This window comes from Passer domesticus, chromosome 2 (assembly GCF_036417665.1).
Source record: "Passer domesticus isolate bPasDom1 chromosome 2, bPasDom1.hap1, whole genome shotgun sequence".
Taxonomy (NCBI): domain Eukaryota; kingdom Metazoa; phylum Chordata; class Aves; order Passeriformes; family Passeridae; genus Passer; species Passer domesticus.
This window is the reverse complement of record NC_087475.1, coordinates 106,831,038-106,844,109: the sequence shown is the minus strand read 5'-3', so window position 1 is coordinate 106,844,109 and position 13,072 is coordinate 106,831,038. Positions and strand designations below refer to the sequence as shown.

The window sequence follows — 13,072 nt, the reverse complement described above, 5'->3', positions numbered from 1 at the left end:
GTAGAACTCTGTATCTGATCTCCATTTTATAGTGAGACTTATATATTTTTTTAAGTGAAACCTATAAAGTGGCCATTTTGGAAGAAGTAAACATTTCTTCATGGAGTTTCCCTTACCATTCACGTGGCTGAAGCAGTGTGATGCTTTTACTTTTGGCATCCAGAGGCATGGTCCCTTGAAACAAAAAGGTTAAGGAACTTCTTTTGGATATTTTCTGCTGGCGCATACACTGAGAGTTGCTCGTATTTTTCATTATTGTATTCTAAGATTCCCCTTTCAGACCCATTGAAACCTTGGTTAATTTGAACCTCTAGCCCATAGGAATTACATGATTAATTGCTTTGATAATTTTTAAAGCTTGAGAGCAGCTTCAGAATTCAGTGCCTTAAAAATTCTCTGCCAAAACAAATGGTGAGGTGCATAAGAGTACATTATTAAGGTTAAATTTGAGCACCAATGTGCAGCTGTCTAAATATGTGTAACTTCTTATTATAGACAGTTTTTCTACAGGTGTGTTGTTCTTATATGAGTAATCTTCCAGGTGCTGGCACAGGTCCTTTATAGGTTTTTTTAAGGGCTTAAACAGTGAATCTCTTAGTGCAGAGATTTATTTTCAGGTGTATTTAAGACTTCATTGCCCGGTTGTAAACCCTTTACTTGAAGATCACAGCACATCAGTTACAGTGGCCTGAAAGCACATCCTTAAACCAACAGTTAGGATAAAGATACAGGTTGTTTGGTGTGATACTACTTGGTTTAGTTCCAAGATCTTTTCCTGCTGTGCTGGGTGGGATCAAAGGACATCAAAACCTGTGTTGACCCTTTTTTTCTTATTTCTTTTTCTTGCAAGGAACTGATGTCGGTCACTTCAATTTTATCCTATAATTGAATGTGTTAGTGTGTTTATATTCATAGTGTTCCATTAGTTTTCAAGAGGATTACTGTAGTCCTTTCAAAATAGGTAGTTTTCTCAAAGGAATTAGATAAATTATTCATAAGAAAAATTATAGGCCTCAAAAGTAGGAAATATTTATGAGACTGCTTAAAGGTTCTGGGGTTTTTTTCACAAGCTTGGGATAAAGCAGTCTCCTACCCATCCTTCTTGCAAAGATTGGTATAGAGCAAATTTTTTTCTTACCTTTACTTTTTTTTTTGGTTGTTTGTTTCCTCTGCAGCACTAAAGCTGGGCCCAGAAGCATTCAAATTTGATGGTGGCGTGGAGGCGGTGGCAGTACGGCAGAATGAGAAGTATTACATCCTAAGGCCAGAGGTGATTGAGACCTACTGGTACATGTGGAGATTCACCCACGATCCCAAGTACAGGCAGTGGGGCTGGGAGGCAGCACAGGTAACTGTATTCATCATCTGTCAGTAATTTAATTTTGTCTATTTCCCCTTTGAAGCCACTTCAGTCTCATGGTAATGAAACACTTGGAGTGGTAATTGATTTTCACAGTTTCCTGTAAACCAGGGTGCATATGAGGGTGCACACATTTATTGCTATTTTGCATTTGCTGAGTCAGATGCTCAGGTGAGAGGTGCATTCGGCATTACACAGCCCATGAGTTTAGGTAGGGAAACAGAACCCCCTAGTCATGACTCCTGCTGTTGTCAGTAGTGCCCAAGAGTTTCTCTACTTCCCTGCTATTGCTCCAGCAGTCTTTGGAAACAGCTCAAAGCCAGTTTCAGAGATGAGAATAAACATTAAAGATAACAAGACAGTAATGAAATATTTTGACTACATCCAGAGGAGATGAGGGAAAAGCAAAGGAAGAGACAAACCAGGAGACTGGGTAAGTTTATTCTGTGGCTGAAAACCAGTTTTGCTCCAGAAGCAAGAGATCAAGAAAAGGTGGGAAGAGATCTGTTGAGATGCCTGTATTCACAATATTTAGCCAAGCTCATTACTGTCCATCCCTCAGCACAGCTGCAACATCTAGAAGAGGCCAGGTATTTTACAGTTGTGTCTTAGTGTGGTTTTACCTTTTAGTCTGTTTTGTTCCAAACAGAATTATGTTATTCTGGAGACAGGTTCCACATTTTTAGCATTTGTATTCCAGAATGCATTGCTGCTGTCTCCAAAACATCAAACACTGAGTCTCATCATCCCTGCTGCCTAAACTATGCATATTTCTAACATGACAAAGTTAATAGCCTGCTCCTTGCCTGTGTAGATACTACAAATTCTTGCTGATCTAACAAGCTCCTTTCAGAAGCTATGGCTGGATGATCCAAGCTGAGGTGGGGTCCTTCATAACAGGTTAAAAAATTTACAAGTGTAAAGATTTTCAGGCCAGGATCAGTCTCTTAAGCACACTGCAAAGCATGTGTTTTAATTGCATTTTGTTCAGTTTTCTCCATTTGCTTTCATTATCTTGGTTCCCATTAATGCTTTCAAAACAAACCCTCCCTTCCTCCTCCTCTGCCTCCAATTTTCTCTGTGTGCGGGGTAGGATTTTATTTCATCCTTCTGTCAACCTCCATTGAAGTTGTAAATCAAGCAGCCCCTGTGCTTAATTGCCTCTGTCCTCACAGACTGACTTCTTCTGCTTGTTTTTTCCTTGATAGAAGATTTCTTTATTGAACATAGCCATAAAATGTTTTTGACTTCTTCACAAATAGTTTTGCAAGCTCCTCCTTCCCACAGTTTGGAATTTTCTTACCCCACCATCATACTGACACAGAAGCTTGGAGCTTTTTGTTCCCCAGGATTTTCTGTTCATTGCATATAGATAATAAGTTCTTGTGTTTATTCCTCACACCTACTCACTACTTTTTCTTCTTCCCTATCACACACAGCTCTGGCTGTGTTTATTCCATCATTTATAAATAGAGAAGAATCTGGTGTGACACGCAGAGCAGTTGGCTTACTGCTGTTGTACAACACTGTCTGAGTTTGCCTTCCTTTTGCCTTCCAACCTCTGAAGCATACTTGGATTTATTGTCTGTATTTTTTGACAAATCTTATGCACTTTAGTGCAAATTCTATGCTTTGTCCAAGGCCTGTTTTGTTGCATCTCTCCAAATCGAGTGTCTCTGGGGGAAAAACCAGGAAGTTCAATCTTACATTCCCTCAGTGATCATAAATCCCTGTGACAGGGTCTCTATCTCTTTCCTGATGAAAAAAAGGCTAATTCTCCCTAATACTGTACTTAGCACTAGAGACAGCATTCATCTCAATTGTATTGGGCCAGTCAAATTGGATGATGGTGTGCTGGGGGCTGGCTGAAGTATTACAGAAATATGCATGCAGGATACTCAGGGTAAATACAGAAAATTACTGAAATCCTTTTCAGGCTAATTATTTAAAAGCAGTAAGAGCCACCATTTCACAATAGGCATGTAAAGCCAATTACTAATCTGAGCTGTGTGAATGGAGGGTTCAATTAAGAGTTGTGGACTTATGTATCTCACTAAGTAGGACTGCACCACAGAGGCTGCTGAGTTCATCAGAGCTTCTATTAACAGTGAAAATAAATAGTCAAGACCTGAAGCTCGGGCTAACTTCAGGCAAATTGAGGCTTGATGGAAAGATGGGGTGGAAAGACCTATAGCTCTCTGCCCTCCTGAGACTTCAGCTGCACCCAGATCTGAAGTCCTCAGCACAAGAATGATGTGCACCTTTTAGAGCAGGTTCCAGGAAGGGACACAAATATGATCTAAAGGTGGGAGCACCTCTCCTACAAAGACAGGCTGAGAGAGCTGGGGGTGTTCAGCCTGGGGAAGGGAAGGCTCCAGGGAAACCTCATTGCAGCCTTCTAGTACCTAAAGAGGGCTTACTAAAAGAAGCAAGATGGTGTTTTTATGTGGGCAGATAGTGACAGGACAAAAGGCATGGTTTTAAACTGCAAGAGGACAGATTTATATTAGATGTTAAAAAGAAATTCTTTACTGAGAGCATGGTGAGGCACTGGAACAGGTTGTCCAGAGAAGCTGTGAATGTAAGTGTTTTAAGGTCAGGTTGGATGGAGCCCTGAGCATCCTGTTCTAGTAAGTGGCATCCCTACCCATGGCAGTGAGGTTGGAACTAGATGATCTTTGAGCTCCTTTCCAACCCAAGCCATTCTGTGATTCTACTTAGAGAAGAGTAGACAGAAAAGAGCCAGACATAAGTTGGAGGTAAAAGAAATATGGTTTCACAGTTTCGTGGGTTAGAAGCTGTGAGTACGACAGCTGGTGAAGAAACTGGCACAGTTTTTATGGGCATGTTGTTGGCACAGTCAAGAAAAGTCGCATATGCCACAAAAAACACCCTCAGAGAAACTGAGGGAGCTGGAGTCCAATCTAGAGGCACATCAAATTTTATTTCCAAAGAATTTAGATTCATGTTGACCTCCCTGTATGTTACAGGCACTGAAATTTCACTTTGTGTCACTTTTGAGTCAAGACACATGTGTTTGGCAGGAGTATACTGTTGAATATTCTTCTGTTCTATTCTGTACTTGAATAAAGGAAACTAGAAAATCCACTACTTCTTGTAGTTTGTTCCATTATTTATTTATTCTTCCTATTAAAAAAACCCCCATGCTTTATTTCCCATTTGAATTTGCCTAGTTTCAGCTCTCAATCAACTGGGTTTTCCTATGACTTCCTATGCCATTTTAAAATGTCCTTTCCCCCATGTTTTCTTTCCAAAGAATTTTCATAGATTATGATAAGCAATGTCCTAGCAGGAATCAGACTGAACTGTCTTACATGGCCATGGAAGTCTTTGAAGTGTCTCTGCATTCCAAAGGTTGTCTCTACCTTCCAGGCTAGCCTGGGTCTGCAGTTACACAGTCTTGATGACTAGATTTAGGATTATGTGCCTGGTTTTATGAAACTCATTTTGTTTGGCACCCAGTTACCAGCAAATTACACTGTCTGCTGTTATTTACGTATGTCATTTTAGCCAGCAGTGGTGTTGCAGTGATTGATAAAATTTCAGACTGCTCCTTGTGGATCTCTGTGAGAAGCAGCTCTATTTTGTGATGATTTTGCATTGCCAGTTCTTTCTTAGAGCACTGTCAGTCAATTTTAAATTGAATTATATTGATACAGTATAGTGTTGCCTTGTCTTCCCGTAACATCTTAAATACCACATCAATTGCCTTAGAAGCTTTTAAGTTTATAACAGCTCTGCAGTTACCTTTATTTGTCAAGTTTGTAGCTCTCAAAGAATGAAATCAAGCTTGTGACCAAGATAGTTTTCTATAAAACCATGCTGATTGGTGTCAGTTATCCTCTAATTTTTACATATATATATATATATCCATGCATCTCTGTAATTGACTGGAACTAACATCAGGTTAGTTCCATCCATCCTAAAATTATTCGGTCTGCCAGTGCCTCATAATAGTAGCAATATTACCTTAACACCCTTCCAGTCATCTTGGAGCTTCCCTGGATTCTGTGGTGCAATAAATTAAGCATTGTTTTATCAGGGAGACTGGTCTTCATCTCTGGAGTGAAAGCGTATCTGGGTGGCAAATCAGATGCCACTACACCAAGTGCTCTGAGGTCTGTGTGAAGACAGAACACTGAGAGTTTCAAGTGGCATTTATGCAGCTTGTCTGTGGCACCAAGCTTTTCAGCCAGTGTCCTGAAGTTCTGTACAGCTTTGAATCAAGGACAAATTATTTGTTCATGTTCTAAAATTTTCTATTTGGGTGAACAACTGTAAAGCAATCTTTCAGAGGCTTTTTTCCTGTACAGTTCATTACTACCTGCATTATGTAGAACTCTGATCACCTAGGGTAAATCCTTTGCCTGTTCTGAACATGAGTTTGTCTTCCCAAGGAGAAATTTCTGAAGATACGAGGTTACTTGGTAATTGTAAGGAAAAAAAAGTTGATATAGATCATATATTTTCTTCCTCCATGCTTGTAGGCCTGCTGGCTTCACCAGTGTTGCACTTAGTTACCAAAGTATGAGACCTCTGCAGCACAGAGCAGGATCTCAGTGCTATCCATTCGCTACAATTTCCAAAATAAGTTTTGTCTCTTACACTGGCTTGGGGATTTAATTCTTCTGGAGGAAGGAGATGGTGTCCTAACAGTGGTACCATGTATTCTTTGCTTTCATTTTGCCACAGTCACTAGCAGGTTTCTCCTGTACAGGCTGTGGCACGCAGCAATCAGGGTTGCTCAATGGTTGACCAGGGAAACACTGTCCTGATCAGACTGTATGCTGGGAATTCTGGCAGGAGTTGTAAACACTGGGGCTTCCTCCTCCATCTTGCCACTCTTCAGAGCAGACACAAGGTCATGTTCTGTATTATTATAAAAGGGAGAAGTGCCAAGAGCAGGCATTTCATTTTCTGCCTGTAAAGCAGAAGTGCTTTGGCTCTTGTTTATTCATATAACACCTGCATGGTGGCTCTAGGAGTTCTGGGGAGGAATATGCAAATTGTTCTGTAAACAGTGTATGCATTATTTCTTCAGAAGCTAAGCAATTCATTGTTTTCTTTCCTTTTTGTTGGTTTGGTTGATTGATGTTGTTTCATTTTCTGTGGAGAGAGTGGTGTTGGGGTTGTTTATGTTGTTGATGTTGTTTGGCTGCCATGTGGCAGCTAGCATCACTTTTGTTGTGCAAGAGGGTGCAGACACAGAGATTGTCATGCATTTGGTGCTGTTGGGTTAGATGTGCCACATACACCTTTCTCTTCACTGTAGAGAAAATCTGGTACTTTACATCCAGGCACTTTATCCTTTTAGACTCAAGTCCCAACGAAAAATGGAGCATTTCCATCTAAACTTTGAGAAAGTTGTGCTTGAGATAAGGAATTACAGCAAGTATTAGATTTTGCCAAGAAAGACTGTACCTTTCTTGGCATAAATTCAGACTCTAGAGCCACAGCCATTCCAATACTTTTGCCAATCTCTTCACTTGCTTTTCTAAAAACCTTCCTTTCTGGAAATTTGGAAGAACTTAGTACAGTCTGGATTATTCTCTGGTTCATGAACAGTCAGATTTCCACAGAGTAAGAGTTTATTCTAGGAGGAGGTCAGCTGTAGTACCTGCTGTGCTGTGACTTACTGTCCTGGGTATCCTGCTCAACTTCTTGCTTTTCCTCCTGATTTCAGTGACAGCATCTGGTGACATTCTTTGTCCATTTGTCCAGTGGAAAATTCCTCTTTGTCTCCCAGTATTTCTTTCTGGTATGCAAAGGTGATACTGAGGTCCTTGAAGAGTTAGTTTTGATTGAATCTGTTTTCTCTGCATAAAAAGGGCATCATTCAAATCTTATTTGCTCCCCTGCCTTGACTGCCCCAGCTTCTGCTGAGTATAACTAGCAAAAATCAGAATTAACAGAAATGTGGGCCTAAAGCACCATGTGGAGAGGAGCTCCACACAAGGCTGCTGGGCTGAATCATAGATTACTGAGCTACAGGTGGCTGTGTTCAGTCGTTGGTAATGACAGACATCCCGAGACAAACATTTTCCTTCATCCCTGCTTCTTTTCTGTCCCTGCATGAATCTATTAAAAGAGTTGGTATCTGCTGAGGAAGCACAGTCAAAGCAGCAGGGAAGCACAAATAACCTGTGAATCATTTCAGAGTCGTTTCTTCAGAGCCAGTTTTAATGGCTGATATCCTTGTGTGCTGTAAGGTCGTGCATGCGAGTGGAATAATGAAAGTGTAGGCGAGAGGTGCTCTGAGCTGCTAACGCTTTCTTTCCAGCCTCCTCCTTTTCCATTGTGCTTTTCACTGTACTGTTTGGAGCTAGAGGGGGAGAATCCATTGGCCCCTTCCTTCATGGAATGTGCATGGATTTAAACTCCATGCTTTAAAGGTAAAGAGCTCTGCTGCAGTCCAGCATGCAAGCTGACTTGAGTTTCAGCTGTAGAAACAGGAAACTGAGAATAGCATAGGTAGGAGAAGGAGATGAGGGGAGTAAGCAGCAGCTAGAAGAGTTTACAGGATGGAGTCAACAGTCCATAAAGATGAGAACAGTATTTTATTTCTACTTTCACTAAGTCTCCATGACTAGCTACCAGTCAAAGAATTCCTATACCTCTAAAGACTCTTCCAGGAATGTTTGTTACCTTCCTGTGCACATCACAGCACTTATTCCATTGATTTGATGGATGGATGTTCTGCCCAATGTCACTGATGAGGAACTGCATGAGCTCAGAAAAAAAGTCTATGGAGTCCTTGTCATGTCATCAGTATCAGCCAACAGTAAATACCCAGGAGAGAAAGTGTTCTTCCCCAGAAGAACTTTCTTGGCATGTAGCAGTTCACCAAATGTGGTGTCATTAATAACCCTAAAAGGATGCTGCTTCTGTGTATGTGTCCAGTCTACTTTTCTTTTTTCGGCATAAATTGTTAATGTCCATAGCATCCTTCAACAAAGAGATTCACAGCAGAAAAATGCCGCACAAAGAGAACCACCTTCTTTGTTGACCAAGCTTGATGCTTTAAAATGTCCAGATTTTGTTCTACAGTTAAATTCTTTGTGTCTTTTCCTTTCCTTTTCGCAGGCAATTGACAAGTATTGCCGAGTTAGTGGTGGCTTTTCTGGTGTCAAGGATGTGTATTCCTCATCTCCTACATATGATGATGTACAGCAGAGCTTTTTCCTTGCTGAAACTTTGAAGTAAGTCCTTTTCACTTCTGCATCTTTCTGTAAAAACTCACATCTGAATTCTAGAAAATGCTCCACAGGTGGCTAATGGAGACAAAGACTGATTTTGAGTATTATGAGCACCAAATGGAACAGAAAGCAGCTCCTGAAAATGGCAGGTTTTGTGTCTAATTCAGGCATCACAGTATGTTTTACTGGGAAAAAGGGACTCCAAGTTCATAGTGTCTAAGGGGATAGTGTGGCTCTTTACCAAATTCCTCTAGGTAATCACAGTACTTTATTGCCTTGTGTTACCGTTATAAAAAGAAAGTCAGTCACTGCTACCTCCTCTGTTGTCTTCTTTAATTTTATTTCATTTACTCCTTCAAGTTCATTTTCTGCAGACTAAAAGCAGTGGTCCCAAAGAGAGAGGTGGCAGTTTCAAACAGGTCAGGTCAGAGAAACAGTATCTCTCTGGGAGCTGATGGTATATGATTGATCTGCCTATAAAAACCAAATAAGAGAATGAAATCTGCTCCTAAGGGACTTGTGTGGTGGCAAGGCTGACTTTTGATGTATCACCAGAGTCCTGTCTGCATCTTAAATAATCACAAAGAGATCTGAAAATTCACTGATGCATCATTCAGAAACTGAATATATTATAGTGCAGGCATTGGAGATGGTGGCAGTTCTAGGAAAGAACTCAGCAATTTTTACTGACTTTTGGTTTTTGGAGCATTTCCTGCTTGTGGAACAAGATGAAGGTTTATTGAAGAGCTGGATATTAGATGTTTGTGACATTCATGCAATTGGCATAGCCCAAACCAGAAACTGGTTTGACAATGAGATAGCCCAAATGAAAATAAAGACAGAGGGGTTGGGGATGATGTCATGAGGAAAACGAAGATGTTCCTCAGAAGAGGGGCATAAAATATGTCTTAAGCAATGCCTGCTGTAGTCTTTTCTGCTGTTGATGATTACTTCTGCATATTCATTCCTCGCAAATACAAATTTAGTAACTGTCCCAAATATGCTTTATTGTTGCCTGGATATTTCAATTCATTGGAGATACCCAGCAAATTTGAGAGTTTTGCGCAGTACCTGGCTTGAAGGTACCTGTTGAGTGGGAAGGACCAAGATGGAGAAATAGGTTGCTTAAGTTATTCAAAAGAAAAGTGTGAATCAAATGAGGAAGGTGAGTTTGAGTGAGATGAAATATTGCTGCTGTGGTGAGAAAGAGCTTGGAGTGCTGCAGCAGGAGAGAGCGAGGCAGAAGTATTGAGGAAAGAAAAGGCCTGATGCTTTAGAGACAAATGAAGAGTGTGAAGAAGGAGACAAGATATGTGTGACAAAACTGAATCATCTCTGCAAGAAATTTTTATCTGGAAACAGTAAATAGATGAGGAAGGAAAGAAGTACAGCTCTGCTGACTCAATTGTGGATAGAGCTGGCAAATAAAGGCAGCAGAAGAATTGATCAGGCAGTGACACAGGGCTGAAAGCAGCAGACACTCCCAGTGTCTGATGGAGAGAGAGCAGCAGAACAAGTGTGCACATTCTGGATGTGGCAGAATCCACTAATGGGAATGACACCCTTTCCTTGTCAAGTGCAGCAAGAGCTGTCTTTTTCTGCATGGCAGGAAAGCAAGCAGGAGCTGAAAGATCCTGTACACCCACGCTGTTGTGCTTGCACTCACACAGCCAGGTTTTCTGTAACAAGGGAAATGTTTGAGTTTTAGCTGTTGTGTTAGGAAACTTTGACAGATCCCTACTACCAGTATGTCCTACAGAGTTATAGCACAGCCACATTCAAAAGTGTGCATTAAGAAAAAAGGAACAACACATACTTTTTTTCTACATATGTCCAGTAATCCTTATTTTGTTACATGCTTCATATCCTCTGCATTTTATTATAATGTACAACATCTGTGAAAACCCTCTGAACAATCTATTGTCCCATTTCCTCTCACCAGAAGCTGAACCAGCTTCCAGAATGGTGATGACAAATCAGATACCTGTCATGGTTTAGTAGCTTCTCTTGTGCTGCCATGAAATCTTTGGTTTGGATTAAAGAGGATTAGTCATTTCCAAGTGGGTTTACTCCATTAAGAAAAGCTTTTTGACAACTTCTTTGCTCTCCTGTCTGCCAAATACTTGTGGTTGGTATCTTGATGTTTATTTTGCACTGCAGGTCTTTGAAGGGAGACTCAAAAAACAAAAGTTTCTTGGAAATATTAAAATGTTGTCTTTATAAAACATTTCATTGAAGGGCTTGATCATAATAAAAATTACTTCAGATCATCACAATAGGGAAGATTGTGTGTGTGCTGTACAAAGATTGAAAGCCAGTAATTTGTTTATAGCTGTAGTTGATGAACTGTGAGGCCTGAAGATGGTCTGTTGCTCCTGCCTGCCTGTGCTCTGCTTTAATACCCATGTTTTTCATCTCTGTCTTGTTGTCCAGGTATTTGTATCTGCTTTTCTCCAATGATGATCTTCTACCATTAGACAACTGGGTTTTTAATACAGAAGCTCATCCTCTGCCTGTTTTACATTTAGCCAACACCACACTGTCAGGAAATCCTGCATATCGATAAAAACAGCTCTATGAAGAGGAAGAGAGACTGTTTTCAGCTCTGTTTTGTTTACATGGACCACTTGAGACTTTAGCAGGAGGGGAGACAGACAGACAGACACTTGGTAAACCTAGACCCCCGAGTCAAGCAAGTATTGGCATGGGAAACGAAGCTCTTCAACATATAAATAAGTTAAAAGTTCTGTTTTATACATGACCAAAACACGTGAGTGTGATTTTTGCAGGACGGAGACTTCACACGCTTTGAACCCTGGCAAGACATGGAATCTACAGAAAATATTAATGCAGCAGCATGAGAAAGAAGAGGCTTTTCCTTCCAGGGAAAGGAACTTGCTGCTTGCTCTTGCAAGGAACAACACACAATCACCTCTTCAGATTGGGTGTGTTCCAAATACCTAGGTTTTCTTTTCCTTTCTTTTTTTCTTTTTTTTTTTAATTTTTTATGATGGCATGAACAAAGCAACACCACTGCACCAGCAGCATCAGGATTTGAATTTCTTTCTGTACCTGTCTGAATTTTCTGAGGAGCATCTGTCCAGACTGGCAGCCATTCTCAAAGCCTGTAATCTGTTAGACCTAAACTCTAAAGTGCAAATAGTATTGCCTCCTCATTTTCCCTTTTCAAAATAATGCTTATATCCAAAAAGAAAAAACAATTGCTAAGCATTTGGTTTGTAGTTCACTGTCAGCAGAGTGGGTTTAGTTCATTTGGCAAGCTCAGTCAGAATCTGGAGCATATCACAGGAGTAGGAAGGAGCCTAAGTTTCCCTTCCTCACAAATTATGTCACATGAAAAAAAACATTCTCTTCTTTTAGCTAAATAAACAGAGATGACAACATGAGCATAACTGTTTCATTATTTAAATAGGAGGATGCAGTATATGGAACTAAAAGAAGCTCCCCTTGAGCTAAGCAGTGAGAATTTGCTGCTCTGTATTTTTGTACACAATCTGTTACATTTCATTCTTTGGATTCTGTTCACAGAGCCTTCTCTGCAGGTATATGTGTGTCTGATAGAAGCCTAAAACTGACTTTGATTTACTTTAAAAAACTTGCTTTTCTTCTGGGTGCTCCAGTACAAATCCAATATGATCTTTGGAAGCAGCCTAACATCTCTCATATGTGACTGGAAAAAGAAACTGAAGAGTGTCTGCTTTGATTCATTTATGGTGCTGCTAAATGCATGGGGTATTTTCAAGTACTTCATGGCTGGGCTGGATAGTATAACTTAAATGGAGTCTTTTTCAGTCTTCATTTATTTGCTAAAAAAAATTTAATCTTTCCAGATTTTTTGTCTTTTCAGTTTTGTCTTTTTCAATCTCTTTTACTGTTGTTCAGAAACCTTACAGCTCAAATTATTCTTTTTATTCCCCTATAGAGCTCTCAAATCTTTTTGCCATAGTGACTGGCCCCTTTGCTGACAAACAGCCTTTAGGTGCAGGTTTCCCTCCTAATTAGTGCATAGGTTGAGTCTTTAAAAAATCTTGATGATGTTTTTGTACTGAAGCAAGTGGGAGAACTCTTCAGTGAGCTACAGCAGTACAGCATCAGATTTAAAGGGAGTGCTATTTTCCCTCCTCGAAAATGTTTTTATATGAAGTATTTTAGAAAAAACCTTTACTCCTTATCATATCATAATACGTCTGACTTTAGAGCTGTAGAGTTCCCCCCCCAAATTACTCTTCATTTGTCTGTGTCACTAACTTAGACATAGAAATCATCATATGATCTAAGTAAAAATGCTGTCAGATGCTTTTTTCCCGACAGTTACCTTTGTTTAAGAGGAAGAAAACATGGGGCTTGGCAAAAGTTTCAGTCTCAGTGTTTGTACCTTAATACCAGTTACTTTGTTACTGTAATCTCCAGCAGCATCCTAAAAATAATTTGAGAGCTTATAAAGTAATTGGTATAGTAAATAATACTGATTGCA

General features: G+C 40.0%; 1 protein-coding gene across 1 annotated transcript in view; it reads left to right on the top strand.

Annotated features, from left to right (window-relative positions):
- The window catches only part of MAN1A2 (mannosidase alpha class 1A member 2), a 128,935-nt gene extending 117,461 nt beyond the window's left edge, over positions 1 to 11,474 (top strand). Inside the window, exons 11-13 of the mRNA XM_064410360.1 lie at positions 1,176 to 1,348; positions 8,465 to 8,580; positions 11,011 to 11,474. Of these exons, the coding sequence (XP_064266430.1) occupies positions 1,176 to 1,348; positions 8,465 to 8,580; positions 11,011 to 11,143 (422 nt within the window). The 3' untranslated portion in view covers positions 11,144 to 11,474. The remainder of the gene's footprint in view (positions 1 to 1,175; positions 1,349 to 8,464; positions 8,581 to 11,010) is intronic.
- Positions 11,475 to 13,072: the final 1,598 nt, after the last annotated feature.